This window comes from Argopecten irradians, chromosome 10 (genome assembly GCF_041381155.1).
Source record: "Argopecten irradians isolate NY chromosome 10, Ai_NY, whole genome shotgun sequence".
Taxonomy (NCBI): domain Eukaryota; kingdom Metazoa; phylum Mollusca; class Bivalvia; order Pectinida; family Pectinidae; genus Argopecten; species Argopecten irradians.
In genome coordinates this window covers 39,503,259-39,529,609 of record NC_091143.1, presented here as the reverse complement: position 1 = coordinate 39,529,609, position 26,351 = coordinate 39,503,259, and the positions used below count along the sequence as shown (strand labels likewise).

At 36.7% G+C, this 26,351-nt stretch overlaps 1 protein-coding gene across 1 annotated transcript in view; it reads right to left on the bottom strand.

Annotated features, from left to right (window-relative positions):
* The window catches only part of LOC138332704 (thrombospondin type-1 domain-containing protein 4-like), a 172,878-nt gene that overhangs the window by 82,588 nt on the left and 63,939 nt on the right, over positions 1–26,351 (bottom strand). Inside the window, exon 6 of the mRNA XM_069280695.1 lies at positions 7,458–7,662. Coding sequence (XP_069136796.1) covers positions 7,458–7,662 — 205 coding nt within the window. The remainder of the gene's footprint in view (positions 1–7,457; positions 7,663–26,351) is intronic.

Genomic DNA, 26,351 nt, shown 5'->3' with positions numbered 1-26,351 from the left:
AACTTGCAATTAAAGTTTCAAGTATCGAACAGATGCATCGTTTCTTATAATTTCATGGATCAAATATTTGCAATCATAGCAATGTTTTGTGAAATCGTGATAATGTCATCCCAGCAAAAATACCTGGCTTCCCAGTATGCTAACTTTAGAGTGGAGTTTTATTTTTTGGGGGACAAAATCTTGGAGGAAGGAGTATAGTGGGAATCGACAAAGCATCCCGTTATATTATAAGTGTTCAGATTTCTCTGGTTGGAATATAAGTCTGTCATCTACATTTTATTTTTATTACTGTTACACAAAAAACCATCGGTCATTGGTATAAAAGGTGATGTATATAGTTTACTAATATGGATCGTTGATCCTAAAATGACGATGATTTTTCTCTGGGTACTCTGGCTTTCTTACCAAAAGTTTTTGAAACTAAATCAAGGTAAACCCTGATATTATACATTATAAAATACCTGCAATAACAATACGACTCTGAAAGACTTAAAAATGTTGGCTAAATCATCAGTAACAAGAATCACCAAGACAAAGATGATAGTCTGCTTAATTTCATTAAAATTGTAAAAACCAAATGCAAGCACACCACTGAGACTGATATTTTTTATTATAGAACAGAATTCTCAACAGTTAACAGACTGGGTCTGAGGATGTGTGACTGAAGTGGAAGAAAACCAGAGTACCCAGAGAAAAACCATCAACATATGGTCAACATCTACATGGCAACTACCCCACATGGGATTTGAACCTGTGACTTAGAGGTGAAGGGCTTGTACAAGTTGAGATCTAAAAAACTTGGTTACCACAGACTGTTCTGTAGAACCGTAACAATTAAAACATATACAAAACAAACTGCTATATGCAAATTCTGATAAAGAATAATAAATATTTGATCACAAAACTGGTAGGACCTGAGGTTGGTAATATTATTTAAGTCCACGCGTTTTACGTCTATGAGTTAGACAAACACAAAACATCACTTGAAAGCTTTATTTGTTTGTAACAGGTATATAACCTTACTTTGTAATCCCTTTGAATATGTGCAACGTTTTTGAAGTTTACATCAAAACCTACGATATTTAAAGGCCTGCCATAAACATATTTATACCGCCACTTCGTCATAGAGTCAACATATCAAGATATGGCTATCAAAATCACCAGACTATTGTGGCGCTGCTATTAAAAAAATATTTAAGGTTTTCGTGACCAACTCTTCATACATGTGCAACTATAGGTAACATGGCAAGGATCCCAAGAAACTTCGTGTTCACAAAAAATTTGCAATTTAATTTATTAAGATTTTTATTTTAAGTTTGGTTTTTAATAGATTTACTATAGTTATATATCTTACTTGACAACTGAGATAATTGGGTGAGGTATGTTATAGTTTATTTTTACATCGATTGCGAAAAAAGTTATACAACTTATGCAAATCACTCTCGATGGCCCGGATGTATAAGCGAGCAAGAGGTCTTAGTGTGGGAGGAAACCAGAGTGCCCGGAGAAAACCAACGTGATTGGGCAATTGGGTGTTATCGATCATTATTTAAATCTACCAGGGCATTATAACATCATATTGACCTCAGCAAATGTCCATAATTGATATACATTTGGCCAATCTTAATCATAACAAGTCTCTGCATTGTTTTCCAACAAGCTAATGCCCTAACCAACAACAGGAAATATCATACTGCTCCTTAATGGGAACTCTGCATGTTACTGGAACTCTTCTTTGTTAAAGGTAAATAAGTGTGCCATGACAATCTACCTTAAAGTACAGAGTTCCATAACAAATACAGGTTATTCAGAACATCAAAGTCATCTGTAAAGTTCAATACATCTTAAAAAAGAAATTAAATCGGAGAAGGGATTGAGTCCAAACTTCAGGCGGACCAGATGTAAACCTTGCCAGTGTTGTTAAGGTTTAGCTTAAACATGCTCTAGTGGAATGCTATTTTTGTGACATACAGGAAATAACAAATGATTTCACTACTTAAACACAGGAAGATTCAACAATCTGTATTATATGGCTTAATAGTGTTAATGTCAGCAGACACAGCAGTAGAATGATACAGACTCTCAGAGCTTCCCTCCATAAAACTGCTACTGTCTGTCTATCTCTCCTCTCAGAGCTTCTTATTACATTGCCATGTCTGTCTTTCTCCTTTCCCAAAGTTTCCTTCCATAAAACAACCCAGAGGTAGTGGCTAGAAGTAGAATGTCATACACATTAATCACTCAGCCACTGTGACCCAGAGGTGGAGGGCTAGTGGTAGAATGTCAGACACCTTAACCGCGTGGCCACTGTGACCCAGAGGTGGAGGGCTAGTGGTAGAATGTCAGACACCTTAACCACGTGGCCACTGTGACCCAGAGGTGGAGGGCTAGTGGTAGAATGTCAAACACCTTAACCACTCAGCCACTGTGACCCAGAGGTGGAGGGCTAGTGGTAAAATGTCAGACACCTTAACCACTTGGCCACTGTGACCCAGAGGTGGAGGGCTAGTGGTAGAATGTCATACACCTTAACCACTCAGCCACTGAGACCCAGAGGTGGAGGGCTAGTGGTAGAGTGTCAAGACACCTTAACCACTCAGCCACTGTGACCCAGAGGTGGAAGGCTAGTGGTAGAATGTCAGACACATCAACCACTCAGTCACTGAGACCCAGAGGTGGAGGGCTAGTGGTAGAATGTCATACACCTTAACAACTCAGCCACTGTGACCCAGAGGTGGAGGGCTAGTGGTAGAATGTCATACACCTTAACCACTCAGCCACTGAGACCCAGAGGTGGAGGGCTAGTGGTAGAATGTCATACACCTTAACCACTCAGCCACTGTGACCCAGAGGTGGAGGGCTAGTGGTAGAATGTCAGGCACCTTAACCACTCAGTCACTGAGACCCAGAGGTGGAGGGCTAGTGGTTAGAATGTCAGACACCTTAACCACTCAGCTACTGTGACTTAGAGGTGGAGGGCTAGTGGTAGAATGTCAGACACCTTAACCACTCAGCCATTGTGACGCAGAGGTGGAGGGCTAGTGGTAGAATGTCAGGCACCTTAACCAATCAGCCAATGTGACCCAGAGATGGAGGGCTAGCGGTAGAATGTCAGACACCTAACAACTCAACCACTGTGACCCAGAGGTAGAGGGCTAGTGGTAGAATGTCAGATACCTAACAACTCAGATCAGCCACTGTGACCCAGAGGTGGAAGGCTAGTGGTAGAATGTCATACACCTTAACCTCTCAGCCACTGTGACCCAGAGGTGGAAGGCTAGTGGTAGAATGTCTTACACCTAAACCACTCAGCTACTATGACCCAGAGGTGGAGGGCTAGTGGAAGAATGTCAGGCACCTTAACCAATCAGCCAATGTGACCCAGAGATGGAGGGCTAGCGGTAGAATGTCAGACACCTAACAACTCAACCACTGTGACCCAGAGGTAGAGGGCTAGTGGTAGAATGTCATACACCTTAACCACTCAGCCACTGAGACCCAGAGGTGGAGGGCTAGTGGTAGAATGTCATACACCTTAACCACTCAGCCACTGTGACCCAGAGGTGGAGGGCTAGTGGTAGAATGTCAGACACCTTAACCACTCAGCCACTGTGACCCAGAGGTGGAGGGCTAGTGGTAGAATGTCAGACACCTTAACCACTCAGCCACTGTGACCCAGAGGTGGAGGGCTAGTGGTAGAATTTCATACACCTTAACCACTCAGCCACTGTGACCCAGAGGTGGAGGGCTAGTGGTAGAATGTCAGGCACCTTAACCACTCAGCCACTGTGACCCAGAGGTGGAGGGCTAGTGGTAGAATGTCAGACACCTTAACCACTCAGCTACTGCGACTTAGAGGTGGAGGGCTAGTGGTAGAATGTCAGACACCTTAACCACTCAGCTACTGTAACTTAGAGGTGGAGGGCTAGTGGTAGAATGTCAGACACCTTAACCACTCAGTCACTGAGACCCAGAGGTAGAGGGCTAGTGGTAGAATGTCAGACACCTTAACCAATCAGCCACTGTGACCCAGAGGTGGAGGGCTAGTGGTAGAATGTCATACACCTTAACCACTCAGCCACTGTGACGCAGAGATGGAGGGCTAGTGGTAGAATGTCATACACCTTAACCACTCAGCCACACTGAGACCCAGAGGTGGAGGTCTAGTGGTAGAATGTCATACACCTTAACCAATCAGCCACTGTGACCCAGAGGTGGAGGGCTAGTGGTAGAATGTCATACACCTTAACCAGTCAGCCATTGTGACGCAGAGGTGGAGGGCTAGTGGTAGAATGTCAGGCACCTTAACCAATCAGCCAATGTGACCCAGAGATGGAGGGCTAGCGGTAGAATGTCAGACACCTAACAACTCAACCACTGTGACCCAGAGGTAGAGGGCTAGTGGTAGAATGTCAGACACCTTAACCACTCAGCCACTGTGACCCAGAGGTGGAGGGCTAGTGGTAGAATGTCAGACACCTTAACCACTCAGTCACTGTGACCCAGAGGTGGAGGGCTAGTGGTAGAATGCCAGACACCTTAACAACTCAGCCCCTGTGATGCAGAGATGGAGGGCTAGTGGTAGAATGTCATACACCTTAACCACTCAGCCACTGAGACCCAGAGGTGGAGGGCTAGTGGTAGAATGTCATACACCTTAACCTCTCAGCCACTGTGACCCAGAGGTGGAGGGCTAGTGGCAGAATGTCAGGCACCTTAACCACTCAGTCACTGATACCCAGAGGTGGAGGGCTAGTGGTAGAATGTCAGACACCTTAACCACTCAGCCACTGTGACCCAGAGGTGGAGGGCTAGTGGTAGAATGTCAGACACCTTAACCACTCAGCCACTGTGACCCAGAGGTGGAGGGCTAGTGGTAGAATGTCAGACACCTTAACCAATCAGCCAATGTGACCCAGAGGTGGAGGGCTAGTGGTAGAATGTCAGACACCTTAACCACTCAGTCACTGAGACCCAGAGGTAGAGGGCTAGTGGTAGAATGTCAGACACCTTAACCACTCAGTCAGTATGACCCAGAGGTGAAGGGCTAGTGGTAGACTGTCAGATACCTAACAACTCAGATCAGCCACTTAGACCCAGATGTGGAGGGCTAGTGGAAGAATGTCAGACACCTTAACCACTCAGTTACTATGACCCAGAGGTGGAGGGCTAGTGGTAGAATGTCAGACACCTTAATCACTCAGCCACCATGACCCAGATGTGGAGGGCTTGTGGTAGAATGTTAGACACCTTAACCACTCAGCCACTATAGCCCAGAGAAAGGGGACTAATATAGTCAGACACCACTCAGCATTAACTGTCTGGAATGCAAGGATTCCTGACTGCCGAATGCTGTCTAATTCATCAATAATCAAATTTGTCTGCTGATATTTCAGTCCGTCTGTACTATAACAGGTCCACTGTATATATGTTGATGCATCATCCCCTGACATGGACGATATAATGAAGATGTCCTACAGAAGCCACCATAACTTATCAGCGCCGACTCTTTGTGGCAGCTTTATCAACACAATTTGTCTCCTCATTCCAATCATTTCAAATAATTAGAATCATTTTAGACCTTTCCTTGTCGTACATTACACAATATTTCTACACAGATTTACGTTTTCTGATATTATCTACTCTGAATGTTATTTAACTCATTGTTTTGTGCATAAAACTACACGTGTCAGACAATATTATCATGAGTAAAGAGTACAAATAAGTTCAACGTTTCCCGTAAATAAAGCATTTAACGACAGTGTCACACAAGTAAACAATGATATACATTGGTTATAATATAAAACTGTGTATTTTTACGGCTCCAAAACATTTAACTTAAATTAGAAATATAAAATTCTAACTAATTGAAATTTCATGATCATGCTCAAAAAAATATGATGTACATCTTTTAATTATTTCAGAAATTAAGTTTTTGCGACTAAGCATTCTTCTTCAAAATCATGAAAAGAATTGCACGCAGCATCTATTCAAAATCTATCTAAGAATATTTTGATAAAGAAGAAAGCTGGAGTTTCTGAATAAAACCATCAAACCTACATTTAAGAACATGTCCATTGTAGATCTTACACCTGCAATCCCAATGTCACACACCTTAACCACTTAGCCTAGCCAAAGTGTTTCATTTCTGTGAATTAAGCAAATTTGTATGACCTACTTAGAAGATTTTTTTTTATATAAAACTCATCTCTCAGAATGCTCAAGATGCCGTATAAAGTATCCTGACTCATTTGTGTAATAATAATGCTGTACCACATTTCTTCTCAAAACAATTAAACCTTTTTCTAGGATTTTGGACGATTTCTGTTGTGTTGCCCACTTAAAAACTGCATTAATGCCACAAAAACTATCATTTGTTATCTGAAATGGCAGCCCATCAATCAACGGTTTATGTTGAAACTGACAACACCATGTTAAATTTCACACATGATAAACTGATTTTTTCGTAAAATCTGAAGTTTTTCCATCAGTCAGCAGTTGTCAACAACTTAAAAAATAGATTTTATGTTTTTTTTGCAGTGGACTGTATTCTAATGAGAAACTGAATGACTATTTAAGTCTGGAAATATCTAATTCTTGTAAGATCACACATAAATTGCTTTGATTATCATGATAATTCTTTGGTGAGATTTGTTATGATAAATATTATTGTTTTTTTGTATTACCAATAGCGAAGTTCATTTAAAAGACCAAACTTAGCTTTTAGAACATACAAACATTTTGTACTGAATGCATGGTAGAGGGAGATTGTTATTTACTTTGTCCACATCTGTATCTCAATTGTAAATTTGATTTCATCTTTACAATTATTTTTATTTGTTTTCATACTAAATCTGACTTTCTGTTTGGCAGATTCTTTTTCTTCATACAACTTATAATGAAGATAAAATCCGAGAATGGCGCAAAAATTTGCCGTTATAATTATGACGTCATGATACAGATGTTGACTTTGCATATCAATTTAGAAAAAATAATCCATTGGAAAATCAATGGAAATTTATGTTTAAATGTATATTATGTTAAAAGTGGACTGAAAAAATAATCAACAGCATTGATGTAACTATTTTTTAACTTCATCCTGACTTTGTATTTTGTATTGTGTAAGCTAAGATGTTTGCGTAGACATTGAATAGGTACATATGCTTTGCGGGCACAAGGCGTGGCTAATACTATTACACCTGGCGATCGGATATTGTAACTTGAAAGTGGAATATGTTTAAAACAATTTCTTGCTTCAAGCCAGTATTCCCCTTTCTTTAATTTTTTTGAGGGTATGGGTTTGGAGGTTTAGGGGTTTTAAGAGTTTGATGATAAACATTTCATAGCCAAAATGATGCCATCGTTGAAATTTCAACAAGATTTACTTAAAAGAGTATTTTTCCATCTGGCTGTAACTAAAACATGATACTTGTGTGGTAGTTTTTCTGTATACTCACCTAAGTAGTTACGACTTCTTGCCATCTCAGTGATGTTAATATTACACGCCCCGGCGGGGATTTGAGCGATTAAGTTGTATCCATTGGGAAGGTGAGTCCGCGTAAATATCCCAGAAATACTTTGACACGATGTATTGTCTCCATCGCACACACCACAGCCATCACGTTTTAGTCCCGAACCCAAAACACCATCACATCCCGCCTTCTGCAAAACAATCAGGACAATTTGTAAAAAATTATATTCTGCATACTTTGTTCGAGAAGTTTATGGAAGGACAAATGTTTTTTCAGTTTGCTAAATACCATCCTGAGGTATTTTATTTTATGTGAATTCTGTGTAAATAACTATTAGGTTATTTTAGATAGACCTCCAACATACAGGAGTGTTGTGTATAAATCATATACTGTAAATCAATTTCTTCAGTAATGTCGCATTTCAAAATAAGTTCCCGAAGATTAACATTTGCGGATCTTAAAAAATGACTGGACATTCCTACAAGTATCAATGATGTAGATGTCAGTTCGCGGAGATAAACTTTTGGGAATTTATTTGGATTGCAAAATTCGTAAAAAATAAATTGCACAGGAAAGAAAGCTGGTTGACAGTATTAGTGCTGTGTTCTTGTGTTATAAAATGGAACTTCTGGCTGATTTACAGTGTGATCTCACCGGACAATACAACAGACGATAACACAACCATCCCTCTGTCACATGTGATGAAATAGACATTTGTAAACTGATATGAAATAGGAAACTGCTATGAAATAGGTAACTGCATGAGATGAAAAATGCAATTGTGATGTCAAATGAACAACTGTGATGAAATAGGCAACTGTGATGAAATAGGCAACTGTGATGAAATGCTCAACTGTGATGAAATAGGCAACTGTGATGAAATGCTCAACTGCAATAAAATTTAACTGATTTCAGACTAAATTTCAAAATAATACAAAAACCATCACAAAACCTGAGGACCAACCAATTTCAGACGCTTAGAATTAATATAATGTTCTAACTCTGGGATAGCTAAGCCTTTTACTTTGGCAGTTAATACACTAAGCTTGCCTGCTGTGAGACATAAAGGATGATGATTTAAACCTTTTGACAGACAGAAATTTTGAAATGCTATTTATTTCTATCCTTTTCAAACGGCATTTAAAACATCATTCACAATTCATGAATGTCTGCATCATTTTGTGAAATCATATAAATTCATTTGAATGAATGATAGCGGACTTCAACGGACTGCACAATGCAGGTATTCACATCAACTACGGCTGTCTAAAATAAAATAATTTATATTACAAAACATCATTCAATCCTGCAATGCATCTATGCAATTATATAACAACAAGCATAGTGCTGTATGTATTCAGTCAAAAATTTCAATTTTAATTTTAAGTGACACGTGGGTCAGAACACATTATATTGATGAAATCTACAGATCCCGGAGCCCAAAGGGCCTGTATCTTTGATATGTCTATTTCAGTTATTGACATCATTAATGGAAATATACAAATGCTGATACATTACAAACACTTCCTGTGGCTGAGATCTGGCCCTGATTTCTCGAAACAAACTTAAGTCAAAAACTGACTTAAGTCATAAATTTTCATATAAGTTACATAAGGAGAAAAACTTAAGTAGCAAATTTCTTATCTCAGGTCAAAACTGCTTACAAAAGTCTTTTCTTGTATACAGAAATTCAATACTAAATATCGATTAATATTGTGTTCATGCAAACATTGAAGATTGTCTACAATGCCGTGGCATTTATATATAGATCATAGATGCCATAAAAAGCATAAAAACATAACCATTAATTATGATTTCACTGTAGTTGACATGGAAACATCAACTGATATATAATCCAAACCGCTGTTCCATCTTATTGATGAAATAACTGATAGCAAAACTATTTTCTTGGATTTCTCAATATCTTATTAGCAACCCAAACAATTATGCTCCAAAAACTGCTGGGCAAATAAAATTGCATTTTTTTTAATTGAGAAAAAAAAAAAAAAAATAATAAAAAAAAAAAAAAGACACTTCCATGTTATGTTCTGTTGTATATAGTCCTGCTGTGTCTCCTTGTGATAGCAGAACTCTATTATAGTGCAATCTCACTGAAACGTACTTCCTGTTTTCCACCAATCAGTACAGCTTCTACTAAACGTTCCTTAAGAAGCTTTGTATTCTACAGAGGCTGTTATAATTGGTATTGTTCATCAAATTATCACGCTTAACTGAGGAATTCAAAGGTGCAACTTAATTACTATTGCTTTATCTATACATGTGTATATTCATATGCTAGTTTTGTAACCATCAACTTAAAGACTTTTTGTCTAAATGATTAACCATCTACAGAAAACTAAAAAATTCCAAAAATGTCTTACATGCAATTTAAACATCAAGTTATTCTATATGATTACATGATTACATCACACAGCATTAGAAAGCATTTCTAATCCAACATTGTTAACCTTTCCAGGTCTACTTTATGTATACTTAGATTCCGTCTATGGTGTCAACAAATATCTAACGATTTTTATAGCTCACCTGTACAAACTCGACACTTACACAGTAGATTTGACCATGTCTACATTAGATAAGAATATACTTTATTCCATACCATTATACTTCTCGCCTGCCTGATAAATACACACAGATTTTCAATAAGAACATAATATATTTTATGGAGTAGATTTATTTGCACCAATGTATTGAATCGTTGACTTAAATTCCAATCCCTGAAGGAGCTCCGTGTGAATACATCTGTGCACCTGCAGATTTTCAAACAAGACACTACAGAAGACAAATGTGCAATCTCCCCACAAAATAAAGATTTAACCTTGTTTCTGACCTATAACCCTAAATCTCCATGACCTTTGATCTTTTAGCACTTAAATTTCATGGGAGTTACCTTCTATTAAAAATTTAATTTTTACCCATTCTGATTATGTTTTTATGGTGATAAAATTTTGCTTTGAAACTTATAAAATTTAGGGTTTATATTTTTTACAACATATATATATGTGTGTATGACTTGTCTATTTAATAACAAAGATCATGCAATGTTTATAATACATGACCCAAATTGATCATGGCCTTTGACAATTTTACTCAAAAGTTCAAAGGAAGCCTTATTTATCTTCTCATAAAAGACAATAATTAAATCATTACAAGTTTAATTTCTATCTTTACCATGGCAAAGTTCCTATTTTTTTCTGATATCACATTTATTATCATGAAATTGAATACTGACCTTCAGACCTTTGATACAAGGTTTTAAAATTCAAAGCGTTTATTTTTTCCAAAGTATGTTTTATTAGAACTTCTCTACCACACAGGTTTCTCTGCATTTTGATCTATACATTGTACTCAGAATGGGGATGAATAGCTTTAAAAGAAACTCAATATGGCCTTGACCTTTGGCCCAGGTCACCATAGATACATTCAGTCTTTTGTTTGAATAAACTCCATATGACCTTGACCTTTGGCCCAGGTCACCATAGAAACATTCAGTCTTTTGTTTGAATAACTCCATATGACCTTGACCTTTGGCCCAGGTCACCATAGATACAGTCAGTCTTTTGTTTGAATAAACTCCATATGACCTTTACCTTTGGCCCAGGTCACCATAGATACATTCAGTCTGTTGTTTGAATAATAACGACAATGTGACCAATGATAGCAACACAAATCATTTATGTTTTAATAAATTGAAAGTGCAGATATAATCAATTAATCCTAGATACATAATTTTTATCATTTTGAATGGAAATATCACATAATTGACTGAATTGTCTTAAAACGGGGCAATTTTTTCTTCCATATAATTTGATTTCCTCTAAATGCAACATTTTTAAACCTTCCTAATATCTACTTCTGACATTTCATAATTTAAAAGCATGCAGAACAAAACACATAACACTTTCATGAATGTGGATGCTTGACAGTTGGCATGAATGAAGTTATAGCCATCAGCTGCTACAATTTCAATGCAAATTCATCAAATCAAGCATCTGAGATTTAGACCTGAAATCTTGGCTTAATTAACATCAGATTTGGACCTGAAATCTTGGCTGAATTAACATCAGATCTTGGCTGAATTAACATTAGATTTAAACCTGAAATCTTGGCTAAATTATCATCAGATTTAGACCTGAAATCTTGGCTGAATTATCATCAGATTTAGACCTGAAATCTTGGCTGAATTATCATCAGATTTAGACCTGAAATCTTGGCTGAATTATCATCAGATTTAGACCTGAAATATTGGCTGAATTAACAGCAGATCTTGGCTGAGTTAACATTAGATTGAGACCTGAAATCTTGGCTGAATTATCATCAGATTTAGACCTGAAATCTTGGCTGAATTATCATCAGATTTAGACCTGAAATCTTGGCTGAATTATCATCAGATTTAGACCTGAAATCTTGGCTGAATTATCATCAGATTTAGACCTGAAATCTTGGCTGAATTATCATCAGATTTAGACCTGAAATCTTGGCTGAATTATCATCAGATTAAGACCTGAAATCTTGGCTGAATTATCATCAGATTTAGACCTGGAAATCTTGGCTGAATTATCATCAGATTTAGACCTGAAATCTTGGCTGAATTATCATCAGATTTAGACCTGAAATCCTGGCTGAATTATCATCAGATTTAGACTCTAAATCTTGGCTGAATTATCATCAGATTTCGACCTGAAACCTTAGCTGAATTATCATCAGATTTAGACCTGAAATCTTGGCTGAATTATCATCAGATTTAGACCTGAAATCTTAGCTGAATTATCATCAGATTTAGACTGGAAATCTTAGCTGAATGTTATCAGATTTAGACTGGAAATCTTGGCTGAATGTCATCAGATTTAGACCTGAAATCTTGACTAAAATGCAATGTAAGGTCGCCACTTATAGCACAACATACAAAACCCACTGCTTCAAAATAAATCCCTGGTATTTCTATCAGAAAGCACTAGGACTCAAAAATCTTTTTGCATAAAAAATTAATCTAAGCTCAAAAGATTAACGTTATCACAGTCTGGGCGGTAACTATAAATCCAGCTTGAGAAGCGATTCAAATCTCAGCTTTTTATCTCTCAGCCACATTGATTATAAAATACACACAGTAAGTGAAATCACACCCTATCAATTTTCATCTCCGCAATAATCTCCTTACTCTGACAAAAAGGGAAAGTTGCTGGGCACATTCTGTAAAATCTCTGTCTTTTGTTGAGTGAGAATTTAAATTGGGGTGCCCAATAGATCCTGTGTTAACATACATGCCACCCTGAACTCAAGTATCACTTTAATTAAGACTTGCAGCTCTAATTAAGTGGAAATGTCTTCACATAATCTTTTATAATTACACGAACTCTGTTGATGATCTCCATTGTATAGATGTTCGTCAAAGGGTGTCGAGGTACGGGGAGAGTTTCTGCAGTAAGTCGATACTGTATTTACCTGCGGGCTGTATGTATACTCCCTTGTAATCTGTCGACCCACACCGCATGTATTACCGACACTGTCTCTTACTCTTTGACAAGATCATCGTGATATTTCAAATCTTGTTTGTTCCGACGGTTTGTAGCAATAACTTCAACTTACAAACACGAACCTCTCTGATCTTCCCAATGGGTGTTTTTTCGAATCACTTGCTAAATTTGACAGTTATCTCTTGTGTGTCTGTAAAAAACCACAGTTATGAAATCGACCTCTTGTCAATCAAGACTACTGATAAAATTAGCTCACCGTTCGTGCGATACACTGCTGGCCCTACAGGTACCAGTCTAGCTTTAGCTATCAACATTTTAAGTAAGTGTTTTAAAAGTGAAAACAAAATGAAATAACAAGCATTAAATATTCACTTTAACAGTTGCTAATTTTGTCATCCAAAGCAGATTCCTTTTTAGATCATAAAAAAATCAGTATCCTTATATTTATAACCACATTAAAAAGAAACATCTTCAATGTCTTTTAAAATGACAACAGACATTTTCAATTTCGTTTAAAATGACAACAGACATTTTCAATATATCCATAATGACAAGACATTTTTAACATATCTACAAATAATTCAATTTTGCTTGTTACGAGCATTTTCATTGGCTTAGAAATTTACTTTATCAGCCCATAAAGTAAAAAATGTTGTTGCCTTTTTTAACGTTGCTTCTGATTGGCTGAGATGACAGCATAATGATTTCATAGACAAAATAGTCCCAAAATGAATTTTGAATATGGAAGAGATAATCTTTAGTAAATTGAATTATAAGGATTAATTTGAATAGATTTTTTATGTTATGGAGATATAACACAAAAATCTGAGTGTACTCTCATCATAAACCGCTTCACGGTTTATTTAGAGTATAATCAGATATTTGTGTAATATATCTCCATAACATAAAAAATCTATTCAAGTTAATCCTTAATGACAACAGACATTTTCAACATCTTTTATAATGACAACAGACATTTTCAACATCTTTTATAATGACAATGGTGATAGCTCATTTTATCAATCAACTTGATTTACAAAAGAAACACTTTCAATACTTTAAAAATGACAATAGAAAAACTTTTGAATATAAACCATAAATATTAACAAACTTCAATGAAATTTCCAATCCTTATCAAATTACCACAGGAAAAGACATACAGGTTCCTATTTGATTTTTATCAGTTCCGATCTTAATGCCTCGATACGGCCACCTGTCTACAATCCGGCCGACAGTGGACAATGGTCAAGGGTTACATATGAATTAACTTTTTAATTCTTTACTGATGTGTATTCTCTCAAGCTTAATTTTGTATCCCTGCTAAGTACACTTGAGAAGCCGAGGACTATAACTTGAATCTGCCTTCTCAATTACCTGTTGTTATTGTTGAGCCGATTTACCCTCCGACAGATTGTAATACATTCTGGACGGTAAGGACTCCCGAACTATTTGCTGTTATTACTTATTTACTCAAATCCTGGACTAAACGTCTTGAGTAGGGATTACACTGCAGAGAAAGAAACTCACGGGGGAGTTGTTTGTTTGCTGTCCCTCTTGAAAAGTTTTTTAATCTCAGCCGAACACATGTCTTCTAAATAGGCACCGTCCGTACAGGTGGGATACTAAAGCACAGCATTTGTAGCCATTCACACGTAAGATTACTAACGATTTGTTTGGGTAGTTGTAGGTATTTAATCTCATCATCGCTATCAATAGAAAAAGTGTAAAGGTTATTGGGTTTATGCAATCATTCAAAAGCATAAAAACATTCACGAAAGCTTTTGGAATGCACTTGCACTTTTTATATATTTTTTGGTTACTTTGTTGGTAGCATACTGGTAATATGAATAAGAATTCAAATATACTGTGATTTTCTTTTGAATTATGCATCAGATACCACTTTAAAAATCAATTAAAAAGTTAACGTCAATAATATTAACACCATATACAGTCTGACATACGTACAGTTGAACCTGCCTTAGTGCTTTTTCAGACATCTCATTCCAGATTTTCACATGAGAAAATTCAGTAGAAACATTTTATTCCAGAAAATCAAGTCAAATATTCTTAAGAAGTTTTACCTCTGCAGCCTTTAATGTGACTTCAATCAAGATCATGTTTTTGCCACACATAAACAAATTTCTCCCAGAATTACACAGAGACACAACATTAACATACCACAGCCTCCAAAAACACACTATCACAAGGAGACACAACACTACCATATAGCAGGATCCCAAAACAAACAGACAACCCCACACACAACATATTTTATACCAGAGGAGGTGGGCCACAGATAACCCCAGCGTTAACCTTAAATAAACCAAGCCAAACCACTGATATATATCTAAACAGAAGATATCACAGGTGGTTTTATAAACACAATCTGTCATCAATCCTGCATTTCACTTACAATAATGTTATTTATGCTGTTTTTCCTGTTGTTTAAGACTTCGTAGAATCTCATTTTCAACTTATATATATTCTATATCTTAAGATTTAGTTGAACATCTTATGTTCAAGCTGATTTCTTTTCATCTTCTAAACAGTTACCTACTGTTCTGACTTCAGTGGTGCACACATCTTTTTAGATTTACATGATGATTTTGCAAGCAGGTCGAAATTTGCATCACAACTTTGTTCTTTTTCAAACCAAGAAGATTTAGGCCACATAAAATCACACAATATTAATATTAAATACAATCCCATCAAAAAGTAAATAAAAGTCAAAATTACAGATTTTATATACTTGGCATTATCCCCCGCGCCCAGTTGTATTTTTTAATAAATTTCCATGGTAACAGAAAAAGTATTGAAAATGGAAGGTTCCCATTAGAAAAAGGCACAACTAGAGCACTAGCCTAACATGTACAGAAAGTTTCGTGTAGCCAAATTGAACGGTTTTTGAGTTATAGCCCGGAATAGAAAGGAAACTTTAATAATATGGTATTTTTTAATAAGTTTCCATGGTAACAGAAAAAGTATCGAAAATGAAAGGTTCCCATTAGCAAAAGGCACAACTAGAGCACTAGCCTAACATGTACAGAATGTTTCGTGTAGCCAAGTTGAACGGTTTTCGAGTTATAGCCCGGAATAGAAAGGAAACTTTAATAATATGGTATTTTTTAATAAGTTTCCATGGTAACAGAAAAAGTATTGAAAATGGAAGGTTCCCATTAGAAAAAGGCACAACTAGAGCACTAGCCTAACATGTACAGAAAGTTTCGTGTAGCCAAGTTGAACGGTTTTCGAGTTATAGCCCGGAATAGAAAGGAAACTTTAATAATATGGTATTTTTGAATAAGTTTCCATGGTAACAGAAAAAGTATCGAAAATGAAAGGTTCCCATTAGCAAAAGGCACAACTAGAGCACTAGCCTAACATGTACAGAAAGTTTCGTGTAGCCAAGTTGAACGGTTTAGGAGTTATAGCCCGGAAACGATACTCGGACGGACGGACGGACGGACGCACGGACGCACGGACGCACGGACAGAGCCCAAATCAATATCCCCCGCAAACGCGTTTCGCGGGGGATAATTAGGCAATTTTATATACTAAAATGTAATGTCATACAAAAGATCTCTTCGCGAAACATATATGAATGCCACATAAACAAACAAAACACACGCCTGACTGCTTAAATAAGTAGGTCGTTCTATTTAAAGCTTGAAAGAAACAGTTCCGATTTCATCAAGTAATTATTACTACGATATGTCTGTAACTGGATGTAATATGAAGTTAAAATGCAAATATTTTCTTTCTTTAAAAATTCATGTAATATTCTTTGGCAACGTAATACACTGTTTATGAATAAATTTGATCAGTGCAACGACTTTTCATCAAACACTTAAAAAAACAGGACAGGAGACTGTTAAATATCTAACTTTAATTCACGTATATAGAACAGCAGAAGGTCAAGAAACTTAATCACTCTCCTGATTAAAAAAAGCAATATTTTTTTAATTCAATCTTGTCTCCACAAAGAAATTGTTGAAAACCAAATTTCTCTGGAAATAAAACACGCATATCAGTTCATGAATATTACAATGAGAAACAGCAACACTGGTACAAGGTCCCTATCTTGGGTTTCACATTTAATTTTAAACAAGCTTGCTCTATCACTATCATTTTACCTGTCAGATATTTAATATGACACAGTATACCCCAACTTTACAAGTGTCAACATTGAAATATCTGCGCGCCTCGTCAAACTAACACTATTAATTTGTTTGCGTCAGCACCTAATGAAATGTGCAATGCGTGTGGTCAGCAGACGACATTGACTTCTGTGTGATACAGTCACTGTGGCTACAGTATTTAATGGCTTCTCAAAAATTTTGTTACAAAATGTCAAGTTCCTGCAAAATTATGCAGAAGGTTCAGTGTAAGTCTGCATTATTAATTTGATATTTAGGCAATTATTGCTACACTATATCTGGTTAGATAAGCTGGTCAAAATTTTCTTGATTTTGATTAAAAACGGAAAAAATAAATTCTAGTGGCCTTAATTTTTTTGTGATATGATATAAACTTTATTTATTTTACATTGATTGAGAAACAAGTTATACAACTTATGTAAATCACTCTCGATGGCCCGGATGTAAGCGTGCAAGGGGTCTTGGTGTGGGAGGAAACTGGAGTGCCTGGAGAAAACCCACATGATTTGGCAGGTGACCCCTAACCTTTTCACGTCCGTGCCGGGGATCGAACCCCGGCCGGCTAGTTTTCCTCTGGTTACTCAGGATTTTCTCCATCTACAAACCCTGGAATATCCTTCAATCAAGGACATTGTCTCTTTAGTACATAGAGATTATGAATTTAAACTAGAAAAGTATAAGACATCAAAGCCTCTGCTTCAATATACAATAATGGGACTGAGAACTATATACTGGACAAGATGTACATGAGTTATCATGAAATTCCAGCCCCAAAATTCATGTTTGGGACAGATTTACTTTCTGTAAACACTCTAGAATACCTATCTAGATAATATAAAGGTGGCAAGTTAATAAATGAATCGAGTCAGGGTCTGTGGCATTTTTTTGGTGTATGTACAAGGTGCATTGGTGCATTAGAAGTGTAGCAGTGTGTCTACCCAAGGTGTCGTCTGCTCAAGTCAAACAAAAAGCAAATTAATGATGTCACATTCCATAAATTTCTGGTTTATTCTTCGGGAAATCAAAGACAAACAAGCTGTGAAATGACCTGCCAACGAAAAGTCTCGTGCAGTTGGAAAACAAAACATATTTCCATAGGTTTCGTATTAATAATACGTAGACTTCAACTATCACACCTGGTAAGCTGAGATGGTAAGATAAAATTACTATAGACAAGATAAGATATATTTTATTATCATGTATACATATGTCACATATCAATATATCATAAAATGCATAAATTTGTTACACATTGCAGCGACTTATATGTGAAAATGGGCTGGTTTTTCATAGAGAACGGTCGTTTACAAACACATATCGTCTATTGCACCTTTTCAGCAGATTTACAGCATAAATTTTCATTGGAAACCTAACACTTAACATTCATTATAACACATACTTATCATATATACAAAGCCTGCACAGAATTATATACTTAATAACCATATATGGCCACTCAGCTAAATAAGAAAGAGGCCCAATAGGCCTTCATCAGTCACCAGATATGCAGCCTTGCCAAGCTAATACAAAAAGTTTTACTGTAAGATGTATATATAATGATTCCAAGATTTTGGATCAAGGTAAAACTTGTATCTGGCCTCATCCATACATACATTAAATAAAAATAACTGGAAGACGTTCAGTTCAAATTGAAGTTATTAGGACCCATCCTGAAATTGCATGGACACATGTTGAGTTCACATACCCGTCTTACATTGACCTAACCAATCACATTATGTTTATTTTTGTCACATTGCAATTTCATATGGAGATGATAGGATGTGATGTGTTAGCCTTTTCTAATTCTTTAGTATTGAATTAATGTCTACAGAAATGCATTAAACTCTCTTCTACCTGTAAATCACTTGAGATTTTTCAACATTTTTGGAAAGAGGAAGGGAGATCACTCTAAGTTACTCTGGTTGATTGCGAGATGAGTGACAGTACGCAGACAAATTTTTTTAATCTTTGGTTTGATGGGACTTCAAAGATGAGTCTTAAGGTTAAGCTTTGCATTCTAAAGTTATGGTAACTGATTACTGAAATGAAAAGACCTTTTCCTCTCACTGCCTTTCCAAAAACGGCTTTTAATTTTTAGAATGGAAAGTAAAACAAGATCGATAATCTTGTACAGTCGCAAAAGTTATAAACTTAACGTTAATACTACACTCATCATCATCTTCTGAAAACATTAATTTGAATAAAAAAATGCCAATTTTCATAACGCTGGTCATCGTATGTTTCCCACCGTCGTCCTGAATACCGCGCGTTAGCTGACTATCACTGTGCCAGATGACGCAAAACAGCGAAATGAATCTCCACAGTAATCATATACTACACAGCAAATCTTGCATATGTTTGGTGTTGTTACTTAAGCCATCGATATGCATTTTCTTATGTTATTAATTCTTTTTAAGAAACCTTTAAATTTTGCTCCTGAAAAGAAGTGGGCTTTTAATCAAAAACCAAAATCCCTTTTCCTTCTTCGAATTTCCTTGACCCTTTGACCCTGACATTGTTTTAAGTAATGTTTCACGACCCCTTTAGAACCAATACCAATGGTTTTGGCATATCCCGTACCAGTTTTTGGTACATGTGAATGTCACATACCTCCTTAAGGCCCTACCTCACACTGTTATGGAAATGTCACATATCAAGCTAAATGCTATTGTTTTGGACATGCAATATATATATACCAAAATAATTTCGATAAGTGATGTTGACCAAAAAAAAAAGTCTGATTCTATACAAAGCAGTAAAATAAGGATGTATATGTACTTATAGAACCTATTTACATTCACAATCAGGTCAATGTCCAATTTGTGTCCAAGCTGTGGTTGACACAGTCCAGGAATGTATGTGTAGACAGAGAGCCATTACATCCCTCATCCACATTCCTCGGTCAGCACGGCCCTATTTATACCATTAGCATCACTGTCACAATCTAAACTACTGCCTACCAGTTGTTTTGGTTGTTTGTTTACATATATATATGAACTTGTAGTTAGTTATCAACAATCGCAAATCAAGTTTTAACAATTTGTATTGATATCACTTTTGTTGACTCTAATGTAAAAAAATAACATATATAAGCACACTAGTGGCTCTTATGTGTTAGGAAACCAAAGTTCCAGGGAAAAACCTGATCTGACAAATGACCCCTGACCTTTTCATATCTGATTTGGAAATTGAACCCCAGTGTCATCTTTCACCATTTTAAATTGTACTTAAAGACAAGTTGTGTATATGCTGTTTCTTCATATCTCCCAAATCATTACTAATATAATCAATGGCAATTAGGCCTAGAATTTAGCTGTCAGAACTGAAACATTGTAAACTACTAAAACTATAATGTAAGGACTAAAAGTAAAGGAGGGGTCTATGAGAAAAAAATCACATGCATACCTACATAATCTTTGGATCCATTTCCTGATCATAATCAATATATAGGATGAGTGTATTACAACCTCTAGATTAAACTTGTCAATTGGACTGTCAAGGTGGTCTCTGGGAGGAATTCAGGAAGGAAGTCTGGGAACCAAGGGGGTCCTGTAATGTTTATAAACACCAGGTGTGATTTCTACCCCATATAAAGGGGTAAATATACAGGTAAAGGACAGGGCAAATATAGGGTGGGGGACAGGCCAAAAATATACAGGGTGGGGGACAGGGCAAATATATACAGGTTGGGGGACAGGGCAAATATATACAGGGTGGGGGACAGGGCAAATATATACAGGGTGGGGGACAGGGCAATTATATACAGGGTAGGGAGGGACAGGGCAAACATATACAGGGTGGGGGACAGGGCAAATATATACAGGGTGGGGGACAGGGCAAATATATACAGGGTGGGGGACAGGGCAAATATATACAGGTTGGGGGACAGGCCAAATATATACAGGTTGGGGGACAGGGCAAATATATACAGGGTTGGGGACAGGGCAAATATATACAGTGTGGGGTTACAGGTTGGGGGACAGGGCAAATATATACAGGGTGGGGGACAGGGCAAATATATACAGGTTGGGGGACAGGGCAAATATATACAGGGTTGGGGACAGGGCAAATATATACAGTGTGGGGACAGGGCAAATATATACAGGGTGGGGGACAGGGCAAATATATACAGGTTGGGGGACAGGCCAAATATATACAGGTTGGGGGACAGGGCAAATATATACAGGTTGGGGACAGGGCAAATATATACAGTGTGTGTGTGTGGGGGGGGGGGGGGGGCAGGGCAAATATATAAGTGTGGGGATAGGGCAAATATATACAGGTTGGGGGACAGGGCAAGTATATAACAGGGTGTATAGGGAGGGGGAAGGGAGGGAAAAACCACCGCGGTGGGGGTAAAAGCACTGGTGTAAGTATGGGTAGAACTAGAGCTAATAACACCTGACAGACACCTCCAATTGTTTATTTCAATTCAATTTCTACCTGAATGTTCTCACCCATTCATCTAGTTCTAGATGCAGGGGGAGATAACTCCACTAGGGATGGAAGCATGCCAGTGTTTATAGATAGAGAAAGTGTTTTGAGTGACAGAAGATGTACTGTGCTGACTGGATTCCAACATCACTTATCTCTTAAAGACCAAAACAGAATTTACGATGCATTCTTAAGTGACTTTATAAACAGCATCTTATCAAATCTGAACTATGAAAAACATCATCTATAGAACCCATAAATCTACGAACAACAAGATAACAATAATCACATCATTTCTTACTGGAGTCCATATTGTTATTCTATAAACAGATTCTATATCTAAGGTACACAAATAAACAAATTTCATTTTGTGGTAAACTACACATGAATGTCTATATTGCTTTGTCATTCTGAAATATGACATTCCAAAAAAACTGAAACATGATGAATGAATTTTACATGATTTGAATGAAAGAGAGTAGGGAGAGTGAAAACTGTCATATTATCAAAAGGTGTAGAGTATCGGTTTATCCGACCAGTAATACACACATCGCAGCCTCAATCACACGCTTGTACGAGTATAACCCATTAAAATGATTCAATGATTTTCTCGATGGTACGTTAATTTTTATTTATTGTGACTTACTTGCCCATGAATTTTATACCTGTTTTTAATGATAACAGGCATTAATCACAGTTTAATGGGTTTTACTGTGATATTGTTGAAGGCTTCTCTAATGATCCAAATTAAATCTACTATTGTTTGGGGTTTTTTTATTACTTATCAACACATATAAATCAATTATGATTTAAATGAGACTTTCAAAATGGACATGCAGATATGAGCAAAATTTATGCCTTAATAGAAAATACAATGTATTTGGTATTTTGTTTTATATGAATGAGGTTTTCATTTCTGATTTACTGCAGGGTTACCGGTGATATTGAATTCTATTGTTAATTCTGTCAATGAATTAGAATTGGTGTAAATTGTTAATGATCATGAACAATCTTTTAGTTTTATTTGTTTCAACAGGTTTAGGAAGGTTGAGGAAAGTCAGAGTACCTGGAGAAAAAACCACCAACTAACGGTCAGGACCTAAAACCAGCTCAACATGGGATTCAAACTCGAGACTAAAGTTAGAAATGATTTTTTATTTGCAGAAACTGTGTACAAGTGAATACAAGAAAATAATAACTAAATTCTTGACCTAGAATTTAACATATTGTTTAGATAATGGGTACATAGATTGCGACAAGTATACATATTTGTATACCTTTCTATACATAACAAAACCTGATTTTACATAACTTATAGATGTACATTAGGTAGACCATATCTGTAATATGTAACGCGTACAGCCACACTACAAGGAGACATGCCAACACTTTAACCCCCTTCACATGTTGAGAAAATATCTCATTAATATTCTAGCCCATCATCTCCAAAACTCGGTGGTGTCATAATTTGTTTGGTGTTAAAGCGAGAGTAAGTGGGTCCCAACAATGGGTGGAGACGATTGTGATGCAGTATGTTGGTGAAGTGTTGCCATACGGTGCCCGTCCCTCGTGTGTGTGCGAGATGAAATGTTTGATGTGGAGTAATTTACAGGCAAGGCTGCCGCACTTACCCTCAATTACAACAATTAGTCAAAACCACAGCACCACCGACAGGTTGAAAGACTTCTTGTTAAGTTTTTTCAGGTACTAGCTGTATCACAAACCAAGGTCAAGGTGTCCTGAACACCTTGACCTTGATTGTCAGCTTAAAACTTTGTTTTAACAGACAAAATCTGTTATCAACATAACAATATTCAGGTTATTCAATACCATTAAAGAAGTTATAACTAGTCGCCAGAGTGGATGACTAATACCCCTGCCCCCTGCACTTTAGCAATAACTCCATTAATAGGGTACATTACAGAACCCTATATAGTTTACTCGAATCCCCTTTTACGTCAGGGATCTGTGTACAAAATTTAATCAAAATCTGTCAGGTAGTTTAGGAAGAGTTTGCCAGACAAAGTTGTGTCTACAGACAGACAGAAAGACGGACATATGGACCGATGGACAGACGGTCAGCCAGAGTCCTAGTATACCCCTATTAACTTTGTTGATGGGGGTATAATTTAATCTGAATAAAATCCTGATTCGATGCTCTAGAAACAACCTCTAATGCTCTATAAAGACTGAACATTTTAACTTACATTTTTCTACATGTTAGGCTTAAATAAAAGACTGAGTATATTGACTAACTTAATCGGTTATTTCCTCTAATATCTTAACATTATAATATACACAAATTACTTAATATGTTTATGACATAGAGTTATAACAGTTAATCTACGATCAACATCGACACACAGCACTTCAAATGGAAATAAGCTTTATCAGGGCCTAGATCTGTAAGGTATAGCCGTGACAGGGCCGCGACCAACAGTTATATACGTGTACCTAAACACACAATGGTTTTGTTATTCTGTTACTTGCTGACTTAACTCTTTAGGATACAGTGTATATACTTGTCAAAGAGATCAGGTTCTTCGACAGAGACTGGCAGCAAGGAAAGGAGGACATTCATCGTAAAATAAACCTCCATCATACAACTTCAATTTTAAGACTACCGTCGTGGTACTTGATTCTTTCAACAAGAAATGTCTGTTTATGAAATAAATGTCCTCGACTCCATATCAAGATTGGACAAAATTTGAAAGAGAAATGGGACACAATGCTATGGAAACGGAACCAGACATGGATGGGATGGGATGGGATGGGATGGGATGGGATGGGATGGGACGAATTAAGAACTCCAAACTGCCTGTTTCTTGATGTGAAAGGAAATTTTTAATTAAGAAGTGTTAAATTTCTTAATCATCAAACATCGTAGGAAATATTTCATCTGCATATTTAAAAAGGAAGCTAAAGGCTTCACTGCTTTTTTGTAATCCTGGCTTTTTTTTTGTAAAAACCTTCTATATAGTAAAACCTATTTATAATGATCATGCTTATAACAAATTCATGGTTATAATAAAGTAATAATTTTCATTCCCGACAATGTTCCTATCAACGTAAAACTGATAACAAAGCAATTCCATAGGTCCTGTGAGGTTTGTTATAACCATGTTTTACTGTATAATCTAAAAATAAATAAAAAAAAAAAAAAGGAAATGAATGTACACCATGCTGAAATATCACCATGATAATTCCTAGAGTAGTATGTTATCTATGTACGATTGACGTTGACGACTGCGGAGACACACACTCCTCTGTTAGCTCTATATAACGCCGTACTACAATGACCTTCATCGCTGTGTAGAAGACGCCAGTACATACTCTAACCATAACAACAGTCTCACTCTGGTCATAATTTTAATTTTTAAATATAAAAATATCCATTTCCCATCCAAAACATTTATATTTTAATCATGATATATTTAAACTACGAGATAAACTTATTTTATTTGGCCCGGAAGCTAAAGGTCATCATTATTCTCAATTACGATGAAATTTTTATGTTTTCATTCCATAATTTTCTATTTTAATCAAAATTAATGTATTTAAGTCAAGAGATAAAACCATTTCAATTGTGATGAGCCATAACTTTGGGCCAGCATTCATTTTCAGAAGTATAATCTGTCTCTCTCAGAATGTCTGCCAAAAAGGATAAAGAAGTAACTCATTTATATCTCTTAATTTTATAACCAAACGCGTATTTTGTATTTATTATTCTATATCTGCATGTAATTATCATCTATGAGGGGCCGCGGTGGCCGAGGGGTTAAGATGTCTCGACAAATTGCCACCAGCCCTCCACTTGTGGGTTGCAAGGTTTGAATCCTATGTGGGACAGTTGCCAGGTACTGGGCGCTGGTAGGTGGATTTTCTAGGGGTACTCCAGCTTTCCTCCACAAACACACCTGGAACGTCCTTGCATCATCCTGGCTGTTAATTGGACGTCAAGCAAATTAAACCCAAAACCACCCATGTTTTTTGGGTTTTCGTTTAGTTTTTCACCTTAACTACCTATTATGATACAGGAAAGGCATAAAAAGAATTTTTAAACATAAATACATGGACAATGATTTAGTAACACATCCAAAGGACACCTCTTATACAAGCAGGATAGACCTGGTGACTAGCCACACACATGCTTCCACATTCCTGGTAATACAACGTCCCAGACAACAGCAATGTTATGGCCACCAACGTCACTTTTATGTAAAATTGATATCCAACCTTTCAACTCCTCCATGTGCCAATTTTCCAAATAACCCTTTCAGTAAATTTCTCTGTCAATAAAAGTGCCTGCGCTTTCCTTGAATTTCCACATTTTTCATTCTATGTACATTTGCCTTTCTGTTGGTTTTCTCACATCTGACCTATTTAATGATGATGTTCACCAAATGACCTCTCGTCAACGACAACCTAACAACTTCAGCACATGACAAAGCAGTTTCTGTATGGGTAAAGTCTGCATGTAAATTGTAGGGGCAATTTATATAAACCCTGAAAATCTGAAGATAATCTTATGCAAAAACCAGTTCCTGTAATTAAACTCTCTCTAGACTATTCAAATGTCCACAATTTTTTTATCACTGATATTCAAGGAATGATATAATAGACAAGAAATAGTGACCTTGACCTAGCTAACAAGGTCAAGGATAATTAAGGCACAGACCATTCAGTTCTAACTTATGTGACAAGGTAAATGAAATAGGTCACTCTGACCTATCTAGGTCAGATATGTGATGCCACATCAATTCATTCTGTCCTACCAAGATCAGAAAGTCACTCAG